The 11,810-nt window shown below is 56.7% G+C and overlaps 4 protein-coding genes across 4 annotated transcripts; 3 read left to right on the plus strand and 1 right to left on the minus strand.

Annotated features, from left to right (window-relative positions):
• Positions 1–423: 423 nt before the first annotated feature.
• On the plus strand, positions 424–1,436 carry GGS23DRAFT_597700 (ankyrin repeat-containing domain protein; the record flags this gene model as incomplete). The annotated part of the gene is made up of 3 exons (XM_051518660.1): positions 424–885; positions 1,175–1,242; positions 1,328–1,436. 3 exons carry the CDS (start codon positions 424–426, stop codon positions 1,434–1,436), a joined length of 639 nt encoding a protein of 212 aa, XP_051370786.1.
• A 3,058-nt stretch (positions 1,437–4,494) lies between these two features.
• GGS23DRAFT_597701 (uncharacterized protein) lies at positions 4,495–5,537 on the minus strand (the record flags this gene model as incomplete). The annotated part of the gene is made up of 4 exons (XM_051518661.1): positions 4,495–4,836; positions 4,911–5,113; positions 5,172–5,243; positions 5,330–5,537. The coding sequence occupies 4 exons, from the start codon at positions 5,535–5,537 to the stop codon at positions 4,495–4,497; spliced, it is 825 nt and encodes a 274-aa protein (XP_051370787.1).
• Positions 5,538–8,390: 2,853 nt separating this feature from the next.
• GGS23DRAFT_103769 (uncharacterized protein) lies at positions 8,391–9,599 on the plus strand. Its single transcript, XM_051510948.1, has 3 exons — positions 8,391–8,641; positions 8,758–9,344; positions 9,408–9,599. The coding sequence occupies exons 1-3, from the start codon at positions 8,500–8,502 to the stop codon at positions 9,513–9,515; spliced, it is 837 nt and encodes a 278-aa protein (XP_051370788.1). The 5' UTR covers positions 8,391–8,499; the 3' UTR covers positions 9,516–9,599.
• A 1,482-nt stretch (positions 9,600–11,081) lies between these two features.
• On the plus strand, positions 11,082–11,794 carry GGS23DRAFT_103669 (uncharacterized protein). The gene has a single exon (XM_051510947.1). It carries the CDS (start codon positions 11,225–11,227, stop codon positions 11,594–11,596), a length of 372 nt encoding a protein of 123 aa, XP_051370789.1. The 5' UTR covers positions 11,082–11,224; the 3' UTR covers positions 11,597–11,794.
• Positions 11,795–11,810: the final 16 nt, after the last annotated feature.

Below are 11,810 nucleotides of genomic sequence, written 5' to 3' on the forward strand. Positions count from 1 at the left end.
AGTAAGGGCGTCGCGTTAAAAGGCGCGTTCGTAGGTCCTAACGCGGTGGTCCGTGAAGGGGTGGCTCGTAGAGGGGTGCCCTAGCTTATAGCCGTTAACGCCGGGGGTGGAAACCAACCTACGGCGCTATACGAGGCAGCGAGAGAGGGTAGAGTAGATATTGTTAAGAAGCTGATCGCTCTTGGCGCCGATGTGGACGCGGAGGGGAGTTAGTTCAATACCGCTCTTAGTGTAGCAGCATACGTAGGTAATACCGATATCGTCGAGATCCTTCTCGCCTAGAGAGCCGACGCCTTACTAAATGGCGGCCCCTTACCGAACGCGCTGGGCGCGGCGCTTTACTCTGGAACGTACGAGCTTGCTGAACAGCTCATATCGGCCGGCGCTCAAGTTAACGTGAGAGACAAACAGGGGCGTACGGCGATGCACCTGGTTGCGCGGCAAGGCGCCATCGAGACATTCTATCTGCTCGTCGATCAATACGAAGGCGACCTCGATGTCGTAGATAAACAGGGCCGCAAGCTGCTACACTACGCAGCCATGAGCGGAGAAGTAGATATGGTCCGCATCCTTCTCGATGAAGAGCCTAGCCAACTCGCCGAGTTGGATCTCCCAGACGGCGATGGGTGGACCCCACTGCATTGGGCCTGCCGGAGCGATGACAACCTCGACATCATTCAGATCTTGGTGGAGAAGGGGGCCGACGTAGTGCGGGAAACCCATGACGGCTGGACGCCTGAGAACATTGCCGCATTCCATGGCGCCAATGACGTTGAGGGCTTCGTCAAGGAGAGGATAGCAACCGCAGCTACGCCACCGCCGCGCAGGCGGTGGAAGGTTGGCGATAGCGCCGAGGCGACCTGCGACGGCTGTCTATTATTATCGGTAAGCAACGTACAATATCACACAGCTTCAATGATTGTCGACGTCCCGATGCCATATCTGGGGTTTCGCCGAGGCTCCCAGATAAGAGGGGCGAAACCGCAGATAAGGAATGCTCGCTGCTGTTGGTGCTCTTACTCAGATGCTCTCTTATGGTGCAAAGCGAGGTCAGGTGTCCGGGAAACCCCCATGAGCGCAGCCTGGGCTCGATTGGCAATCATTATGGGCGGCATCGGATATATAGGTGCAGCCCAGGCGGGCAGGACAACATGACTAACTAGCTTCTCCGTAGGGCATTATAGGGCCGCGGTGGCGTTGCAAAGATTGCCAAGATTTTGACTACTGCTTTAAGTGCTCCTGGTAGGTTATCTAATTTAACTTGATTGCCTGCCTGTGTACACTTCGAAAAGCCTCGAGAATCGTAGCGACTGACATAGTGGTGAAGGACCATAGACAAAACACATCCAGATCACACCTTCACAATTATCCCGAGCCAAATAGGCATCCCAGGACGGCGGCCGGAAGCCATTGAGGATGATCCAACGCCGGAGTAGAGGGACAACAAGCGGAGTGTAACGAGCGGTGGAGGGCATGTAAGCACGGCAAGTTCAGACAGAGTGATCTCGTTAAGGTCTAAGTTTCTAAGTATAGAGGTATAAGCGAGTCTTACGGGGCTAGGTTTAGCGTATTCTCTTATATATGTATTCTAGGCATTTCCGCCTTACATTAAATTCAGAGGATAACTTCATTACTGCTACCATATAATATTATATACTAAGAAGGAACAGAACGTAAAGGCTTGTGGGGAACCCTATGCTGTATTCCTGGTGTAACTCCATATCCTCAGCCATGACCTGAGCAGGGCTCGTATATAACTTAGGAGAGAACCCTCCCTTGATCGAGGGATAAGAAACCCGACAATGTAATCGTATCTTAGGTTTGGGCCATGGCCATCGAGATATGGTGGTCTCTAGCTTAAAGGGGAAAGGATGTTAGATAAGAGACTAGAGCCACGGCCCAGCCCTGAATAGCTTCAATTCAAGCCATTTGCGACCAACTACCGTTTCTATATAAACACATATAATAAAGCCTAGTCCACAAAGGGGTGGCCCGTGGGGGGGGATGTCAGCTTATTAGGTACTCGTAAGGGAGGGATGGATACCTACCGCCTGACTTCCCCGGTCAAAGCAACCGAATGACATCTCTTATTTGACATGGTATCATGATGGTTGGATGCCATGTAAAAGGTGCAGGCATCTGTTGCCAAGGAGGGAAAATGTAACAGGCGTCTACATTTCCCAGCGACATGGGGTTAGTTGTGGTATGTCCAGTGTCAGTTGGGCTTCCTATCTTGGTCTCTTCGCGCCAAACTAACGAACTCGTCACTAGTTTCTCAGACGACTTCGGGAGCCAAGCAGGCCAAGAGCGCGAATCTAGTTTTCCTCTCTCAAGGCAACCATTGGCCTATAGATTCTACTTCAAATGGGGATGACAAAATCTATCGTGTGCGTCGCTCGGGGTCATGGGGGTTGGGAGGGTTCTCGTGGTGGCCTTCCCGTGTGGCTTGTGCTTCAGTCATATACACTACTACACGTGGAATACCTGAGCGTTCCCAGCGTCCCCCCTTGTCTGTGACGAGATTCAGGTAAACACGAGAACGCCTAATATCTGCTAATGTAGAAGTCTGATATTCTTAGGATATCACAGAAGAATGTCACGAAAACCTTCATACATTAACCGTCACCCATATTATCTCCTCCCTCTCACCTTTTCGCCCTGGGGGTGAGGAATTGGCTGTCGACTCGCACACGTCCCGCGGACTTATATTCTTTTCGCATCCTCCACCTCTGACCTCGTTCCTATGGCTTTCCTTGTAGTCGCTGTCCGATGGGGAAGGCACTAAAAACCTTCCATATATCCTTAGTATGCCCTAGGCAGCTCACCTCTCCTCAACCCCTCGCCCCATTACCAGTGATACGAGACCATCCAACCCAAGGCTGCGGGCCTCGAACTGAATCGGGATGTGACGGGAGGCCTAAATCGTAGCGAACGTGGCGGGATCCTAGGGGAGCGACGTAGCGGGTTTCAAGACGCCAAAGGTCATGTTACCAGGCTTATCTGAGCCTTTTGCACCCCCCCCCCCCCCCCTCCCCCCGGCTCATATCGACAAGTCCTTCTACACCGCATCTACCGCCCAGTTTATCCCGCTCTCCTCCAGGCTGACGAGGAGCAGGTCGGGTGTGGCGCCGTGGCACCTCATTGGATTTTGCCGAGATTACTTGCTGGTAGGGGAATTAATTTAATTCGGGCGTAGCAGGCGCACCGAGAAACGAGCCGACTCCTACTCTCGACAATCGAGCTTCCGCTTGGGATCTATGGAGAGCTTACTTTGTTATGAAGAGCCACACTCTCTCCCAAACGCGGCGCCTCGAGAAGTTGCGGGCGGACCAGGTAGGCTATCAAGCACGAGAACTCCCGCGGTCGTCGGACCCCGGCACGGCGAGGGATCCTCGCTAGCTCGCTGCCGTAGCGCGCGCTGGGCCGAGGTAGGGTCCGCCCTGGCCACGTTTGCCCTCTCTCCCTGCCTCCCTCTGGGTGTGCGTCTATCTCCCTGTCTCTGGAGACGGCCCTCTCGCACCCCGAACCCACCGACCACCTTCCCTCTTCGTTAACCCAGACGCACTCCGGGCTATGCCCCAAGCAGCGCTGCCTGGTACCGCTAGTGTGCGGCCCCCGCTCCCCCCGGACAACTCATGTGATCGGCGAGTCTTTCTGGCTGCACATCATACGGTGGGTTGCTGATGCCCATGCTCTCTGGCCGGCTCATGGGCCCCGTGGCGGCGGCCGTCGTCCCAGCGGGTTGGCTCGCTGCGCAGGGCAAGAGAAGGCGGAGGAAAGTGTCACAGACTAAAGCGAGGTCCCCTGTATTATAGGTAGTCTCAAGGCTACTATTGTGACATTCTCGCGTTATGTAGACGGTGTGGGTTGAGGAAAATGCCTCATACCACCAACGCCCGAGGATGTCTATTCACATGTGTCGAAACTCATCGAAGACATAGGGTCCGGGATACGATTTTCCCAAGAGACAACCGAGCGATTCATTCTACTGCATATTATTTTCTCAACTTGTCAGTTTCTGTTGTCACGAATTATCCATCGAGGGGAGCGTACAGACATCACAAAGGCCACAAGTGGCATCGGAGAGAGAATAGATAGTACCAAACAAGTCACATTCGTCGGCAATAAACTGGGGTACATGTTTTACGGAATTGTGTTTACTGCTATAGCGGTAGCCACGTAGTAGCTAGCTAGTTATCAGGACATGACAGTGCGTGTTCTCATTCCCATCATCATCAGCGTTGTCCGCTTGGTCGGTCGTTCGTTCGTCTTCGGCGCCACCTCTCTAGAATACCTCCCATCCCATCCCGCGACCCCAGCTTTACTAGTTGAACCTACTTAGCCCTTGGGTGGAGGGGAAGAGGGGATTCTTTAAAAAACGAGAGCGAGAAAAGAGCCTCCCTCCCTTCCTTCCTTCCTTTCGAGCTGGGGGTGCAGAGAGTACAGAAATAGATAGAGAGAGGGGAGAGAGAGAAAAGAGAGAGAATCCCGTCTCTACTGGCGGCTGTGCACGGAGGACACCTCGGGCTGGCCCTTGGCACCGGCGGCGGCCTCGTGGTCGGCGGGCTTGGTCTTGCGCTTGCGGAGGACGGCGAAGGCGACGGCGCCGACGATGGCGAGCGAGGCGACGATGACGCCGACGGCGATGCCGGCCTTCGCGCCGGCGGAGAGGCCGTCGCCGCCGCTGCTAGCGGTCGGCGTCTGGGCGTCGGCGTTGGCCCCGCCGGCCTCGCTGCTGGGCGCGGGCGTCGAGGACGTCGTCGGCGTGTTGAAGGTCGACGCCGTCACGTTGAAGCACGAAGGGACGAAGTTGAAGGACTCGGTCTCGACGAGGGTCTTTAGGGGGAAGAGGAAAAGGGGGGGTTAGTCAGGGCGGGAAAGGGAAGGGGGGGGGGACGGGGTCTGCTTACGATGTCGGCGCAGGAGTAGAAGGTCTGGTTCCTGCCGTCGAGCTCGTTGTCCATGTTGGACCAGTACTCGAGCTGGATGGTCGCGTTGGTCCCGGCCTGGATGTCGCTAGGAATGTCCGAGATCTTGTAGCACTGGTGGCCGGGCTCGATCATGTCGATCCCGCTGACGGCCTGGTGCGAGAACTGGCTCTGGATCGACGGCGCTGTGGGGCGGGTCTTAGCATCAGGGTTCTCACGAGGTGGCCCGGGGATAAAACTAACTGTTGTCATAGGCAATGTTGAAGTTGACGTTCCAGGCCTCGTCGGCGATGGAGAGAGAGACGGTTCCCTGGGCTAATAATATGGAGGCGCCGCCGATTAGTCTGATTTCTCGAGAGCTTCTCCCGCTTGGTCCTCTCAGTCTCCGACGAACGACTTACAGAGAGGGAAGTTCGTCCTCGTGGTCGGGCCGCTGGGGCTGCCGCAAGGCCCGGTGTTGTCAGTCTCAGCACTCCAGGGTCGACCCTTGGGCCAGAGGAAGGCAACGGGTCCCATAACCGTGCCCTGGAGGCCCTCGCCGTGAGCCTGGCCGGCGGCGAGCTGGCTTCCAGCCAGGGCGGCGAGGTAGGACAACTGACTGAACCTCATGTTGAATAGACAGGATGCTGTTCGATAGCAACCAGTAGGGACAGGGCGATGTAGGACGCAGTTATCGAAGCAGGCAGGCTGCGGGGGGATTCGCTTGTGGCTGACGGGGAGGCCGTTTTGAGGGAACGGATGCAGGTGCAGATCGCGGTTATATGTATTGGACTGTCCAACTCGCCCTTCTCTCACTTTAACCACATATAACCGGCAACCTCGTACATCCTCTGCACCTCGTCACAAGCCAATGGGCTCACTGCCAAGCTACACTCCCCCCTTGTCGAAGGGGTGCGCGCATCAATAACTCAGTCATTCGGGTCATTCGTCCGAGATAAGGAGTCTAGGTGTGCTGTTCCCAAGTCTTCTATCGCCCCTCTGCCGGTGGAGGTGCCGGATCAGTACTTGTGGGGTGAACTCGTTAACACTCCCCGTGGTCTGCAAGCTGAGGCCGTCCTTATGTCTTGAATTCTGAATCCTGAACTCCAATATACTATCACTCTACAATGAACAGCACGTGTTAGATATGATAGGGAAGAGGAGCGAGACAAAGAAAAAATCGGCCTCGGATTCAGGATTGCTACGATGGGTCCCGTTCTGAATCCCCAGGTCGAGCCATCCATCGAGCCAGCTAGCCAGCCAGCAGCACGCAGGGCTTGAACAGGCACAGTCCCGTACGAGCTGACCATGTGAAAATGCTCCCAACTTCCCAGGAAGAAGTTGAGAGAATCGGTCTCCGAGGGCAATTGGCCGAGCAACGTCCGCAGACGGCTACTAGATACTAGTCGGGCATTGGGCATGGGCTCTCCATGCCCTATGATATGCGTGAAGAGCAACCATCCGATGACAGGAACATTAATAATGATATATGGAGACACTCATCTGGGTTAGGAAGGTCTCACCAAGTCTCACTTATTAATTCTCACCGTCAAGAGGCGTGGGTAACCCTCCTATTGACCATAGCGCTTCTGGGCGGCAAGGCATGCAGCTTGAATCCGGTCTTGAGCTCGCCGAGAGGATACCCACCCATCCACCCCAGCGCTTCCCAGCCTTCTTCCGTCCCAGAATGTAGACTCAAGCCGACAATCCACGTATTTCCAAGAGCCTTTTTCCTAACTGTCGAAGCGCTAAAGTGGCGTTGTTTGCAGACAACCTGTCCTGTGCATGGCCATCGAGATCGGAGGATCTAAACGCAGAGGGGAGTACGACTGCAATGGTCCGACAGGGTTTGTAGGAGGGACAGGCTTGCCGGCTGCGGTACCTACTCCCTAAGGACCAGCCGTGCTCGCCGTACATGTGGTAATGCCTCAACCGAAGTCAGCAAACGGAAAGTCCGTAGGTAACAGGCAACGAGTGACAGGTCAGCAACAGCAGCAACTAGTAACGTAGTGCCGGCCAATGTTTGGACCCGTCGTCTCCATCCCCATGCAGCGGCCGCCCACATACTACGACGGTGTGGGGTTGAATCTCTCGATATAGTTAGGTAGCGCATGTGGGAGAGGCGTGAGGCCAAGAGGAAAATACATATAAGCGAGCCTGTCCTTGCACGGTTGGCAGCTGACGGGCGTGGAGAGAGGGGCGAGTTAGACTGGCGAGACCAAGGGGGTGGTGAGATTTTTTCACTGTCGAGAACCTGCTCTGCTCCTTGGACCGTCGAATCCTCTCCTAAGCCACCACCAACCCCCCTCTCCCTGCGCTAGGACTTTCTCAGGGCTGGCCCGTGGAGGGAAAAGCTCGGGTACCACGACAGGGCACTCCAGCCTTTCTTAGCCCTGAGTAACGTCTAGACGGTTGATGGAACCGCGATGCCTCGAGAGCCCAGGTCGTATGACGTGAGGGTTGGCAGACAACCCAGCGCGTCGATCGCTGCCGCAGTGTCGTATGTTGGTAGATCGAGGGCTCGAGAGTCTAGATGCCTGGGGCACGCTCTCCCACATCGTCCGTTATGTGGCCCGCCTCCTGGTTTATCTGATGGCGCTAGGACGGGGCCCCTTGCTGAGGAGATCCGTGCTGATTTGCCCTAGGGTTACAGCGGATCCGACTCCATAGCGGAGAAAATGGCCCAAAATGTGGTTAACCCATCTAATCTTATCAATCTGATTAGATTAATGGCCAATACGAGTCCAGAACGGCCCTCCCTAGAGCCCGAAGAATCTCGTAATGGCTTTCTTGGGCAGCCGGGGGTTGTCCAGGGAGGAGGCGACTAAAAGCTAGCGACAAGCCTGCCGAGGGTCCGAGGGAGAAGCCGGATCCTGGTGCTTAGAGGCATCTATTGGTGATCTGTTAGAAACCCGCCTAAGGAGCTGCCTAGTCAGAGACCGGAGATGAGAATCAAGTGGCCAAATGGCGCAGTTTAAGCGAACCCTACCTACCATTTTGCAAAAAGTCGCGGCGAAGAAATAAAAAATTTTGCTCCTTGGTGAGACGACCGGTCCGCTTCGCGTAGAGAGCGTCGGTTCGACTTATGGTGAACACGGTGCTACCGCAGGTCAGTCATGCTTGTAAGATCCGGCCTGGCCCTCGATTGGGCCTCGAGTACGGCAGGGGTAGAGGGAGGTAAGGATCGCTTCCGCGGAAGAAATCCTCACGCACACGCCGAACTACCCAAATAGGTGGTGCTGCTACTGAGGCCCTACAGCCTATAGGCAATCTCCGAGCATCGGCCACCGTCGCCCGTTCGCTCGAGTGCATCCCTGGTTGGTGCTCCAGCGTCCTGTCCCTTGCCTTAGCTGAATCGGTTGCCATGCATGTTCTCCAGATCTTGTCGACCCGGCATACGCACGCCCATACGACTTTGCACAGCTATAAGACGATGGTGTCCGCTGCCGTCATCCTCCCTCACACTTGCCTCACCGACGCATCGACTCCTCGTTGTTGTGCCTGAAACCGATTCGCCGACAGACTGCCGCTCGTTTGACCTAGTCTAAAAAGCACGTTCGTTTTAAGTACCGTAGCAACCGAACTAGCCAAAATGGTCGTGCTCCGTTGGGCTCTCGGCGCCGTCGTCGCCGCCTCCGCCGTCTCCGCGTCCACCGACGAGCTCCAGTTCTTCTCTCGCCTACTCAAACGTCAGGATCCCGGCACCCCGGCCTACAACTGCCATGACAACTGCGGTCAGTATTCCCAATATCAATCGAGCGTTGCCCAACTAGTGGTTGGGCAAAGAGAGAGAAAAAAGGGGGGGAGAATAAACAAGGAAGAGACCTTTCTGACGTGGACGATGAAACAGGCCAGGCTATCATCCAGGCGCGCAACAGCGCGGACGTCTGCAACGACAACATCTTCCTGACCAACTACGGGAACTGCCTTCAGTGCTCGGGCCCCGACAACGTCAACATCTGGCGGTTCTATGGCACCTCGCTGAGCCGGGCGGCGGAGCCCTGCGGCCTGTCGACCGAGCCTCTCGCCGGCGTGCAACCCGACGTCGGGCCGGCCATCCCCGCCGGCTCTAACGCCGGCTCGACCTCGTCGACCGCCGAGCCCAGCAGCAGCAGCACGGCCCCGCCCGCCTCTGAGCCCGAGACCTCGTCAACCAACGGCCCGACAGAGGAGCCTACCTCCGAGCCTACGAGCGGCCCCACCTCCAGCTCCGGCAACGGCGGCGAGACCTCCGGCCCCCAGCCCACCGCTAGCTCGTCGGGCGGCGCCGATCAGACTTCCGCTACCAGCGGCCCATCCGAGACCAACGGCGGCGGCTCCCCCACCGCGACTGTCACCGACGCGACCAGCTCCGGCGGCTCCGTGCCCACCTTCGCCTCGTCTGGCACTGCCAGCACCACCGCCGGTGGCCAGAACGGCACCTCCCCCTCCCCTACCGTAAGTTTCCTCCCTCTCCCTCCCTTCCCATTCCTCCCGGCTAACGTCACCCCGCCTCGCCAGTCCACCGGCCCGCCGATCGTCACTGGTGGCGCCAACGCCGCCTACGGCAGCGCAGTTGGCTTCTACGGCGCGCTCGCGCTCGGCGCCCTCTTCGCCGTCGCGCACTAGACGACGCCCCTTGCTTTCTCGCGTGTCTTTCTTGGGGGGCCTCTCGGGGGCTTTCGTCACGAGATGGCCGCCGTACGTAGTTAATGTGTGGATGAGAAGGGATGAGCAGACGTGTAAATAATGCCGGCGCGCCCCGCCGTAGTAATTAGGTAGCTGACCTAGTCGTAATGCCGAAGTCAACGGTACCCTCTGGCACCTGCCTTTTTGCGTCTTCCCGTGCTGGCTACGTGTGTGTATGGTGGGTCGACGCGCTCGCACGTGGTTGGCGCGTCGTGGTGTCGAGTTCTTTAGTTATCCGCTCTTGTGTCGGTGGCGTCTCTCGTCTCAAAGCCACATGCATCCCGGCTATCTTCAGGTGATACAGTGACTCCAAAGGTAAGACAGATGTTGGTTAGCTGCCCCTCCGTCGGCCACGGTGTTTCGGGGTTCTTTGGAAATCGTCTCGAAACCGGTGGGTGACTTTTGGTCTATTCGTGAGTCTAGTGGTGCGACGACCGACAAATGTCTTGTCACCAGCTTTATTCATCTAATGATCATGGAGAAATCGAAGACAGTGTACTATTATCCACCCGAACACTCTTAGGTGGCCAAAGCAACGCTGTACTGGCCAGGTATAGCACCTCTTCCATGTCTCTCATTTCCACCTCTTACACAGTCAATATGACCAGGCGGAAATAGCGCAGTAGATTTTGTGGCCGTTCTGTTCTAGCTTAGGCGTATCTTGCGGCCGGAATCGCTGCTCTTCCGTTGCTTGCAGTACGCCACATTTCCGGGTTGAGTTGATACCCCCCGTCGCTTCGGCGCGTGAAGTAGGAGATACCATCTCCCGACTAACAAAGGGTCCAGGGCGTCGCACATGGCCGGCGGTTGACCTCGAGTCTCTATGCGAGTAACCCAATCGTGTACTTAGTCTTACCTACTGGCAGAGCTCCAGGGCGACCCGGTCTCACACCGTCAAGGTGAGCATCGCGACGACTTGCAGGCGAAGGCGCATGGATACAATACGGATTCCGACGAAATCTGACGGTGCTCGTTGCCTTTTTCGGCCGTGCGATCTACGTACGTATCGTAGCGGATTTATTGGTATGCCTGTCGTTGTCCCCGCAATGGCCGTTACGAGGGCGAGCTTCGCTATCGGGTCCGCCCTCCAAACCCTCACAACCGAATACTGGTATAATTCGGATTTCTCTTCGTGTACGGCTAGGAGTCGAAGCAAACACGCAAGGAGACCTCTGGCCGAACCGAGCCAACGAGGAGCTCGCCGCCGCCGCCTACCGGGCTTAGGGGTATTCGTGTAGCTCTTCCATTGGATCCGACACGGGTCCTGTACGGCAGAATGTGTACTGTATAACCTCGTGTTTCGGGTCCTGCCCCATCGGGAGCGAATATCGGGCTGAGCTCAGATCTGTCCGTGCTGCTCTCTCGAACGGCTGTGATCTACACCTGATATTAGTGCTTACCGCGTGAGAAGCTCCGTAGCTGAGCAATACGAGAGGGCGGGATGCAAACATTCTTACGAGTTGTCCGACGAGAACTTCCTATAAAAGCGAGCTGTTAATCACCTCCTGTCTGCACTGTTGGATCCTCACAACACCAAGAACAGCATCAACCCAACAATCCCTCCACCAAGCAAAACTTCAACAACACATCGACGCCGGTTCATAGTCCTATCTTGATCGGCCTCTCCCGAGACATTCGAAACCACGACAATGCAGCTCGCGGCTCTCTTCACCACCGCCCTCGCTCTGGCCGGCTCGGCGCTTGCGCAAGCCGATCGCCGCTCCAACGGTCGCGCGATTGTCGTCGTCGAGGCGTCTCACGGCGGCGCCGGTAACGGGCTGACCAACACGACCATCGCGGTCCCGATCGAACAGGTGTACACGAATCCTGAGGCCCTGGACGAGGTGTCTACGCTCTACCTCATCGACGCGGAAGGCGTGGCGGTAGAGAGCGTGGTCTGCACGCCCTACAGGGGCACTGATGGTACCGGCGCGAGCGGGCTCCCGTTTACCAACACGAACCCCTCGTACCTCTCGACAAACACTGTTGTTGTGGGAAGCATCGTCTGCGAGACCTACTGAGCCGATCGCCAGCCACAGTCGGGGCCGTGCCAGGCCCCTAGGAGAGTGGCCTCGGGCCTATGCATCGCATTTCGGCAAGGATTAGAGGGCGACGGAACGCGGACATCATCATGATGGGAGACGGATCGTCGGTAGGGGGAGGGAGGTGGTCGGCGTGGTGTGGTAGATAGAAACGAGAGGTGTGTCTTCGTAGAGCATAGCGCGATATTCGGGA

The sequence above is a fragment of the Durotheca rogersii genome, assembly GCF_024521655.1.
Source record: "Durotheca rogersii strain YMJ 92031201 chromosome Unknown GGS23scaffold_14, whole genome shotgun sequence".
Classification (NCBI taxonomy): domain Eukaryota; kingdom Fungi; phylum Ascomycota; class Sordariomycetes; order Xylariales; family Xylariaceae; genus Durotheca; species Durotheca rogersii.

Excerpts from the sequence above, each read along its gene's own strand:
- GGS23DRAFT_103669 (XM_051510947.1), top strand. The coding sequence starts at position 11,225 with ATGCAGCTCGCGGCTCTCTTCACCACCGCCCTCGCTCTGGCCGGCTCG.
- GGS23DRAFT_103769 (XM_051510948.1), top strand. The coding sequence starts at position 8,500 with ATGGTCGTGCTCCGTTGGGCTCTCGGCGCCGTCGTCGCCGCCTCCGCC. Across the intron at positions 8,642-8,757 it reads CAACTGCCATGACAACTGCG|GCCAGGCTATCATCCAGGCG; the intron begins GTCAGTATTCCC and ends ACGATGAAACAG. Across the intron at positions 9,345-9,407 it reads GCACCTCCCCCTCCCCTACC|TCCACCGGCCCGCCGATCGT; the intron begins GTAAGTTTCCTC and ends CCGCCTCGCCAG.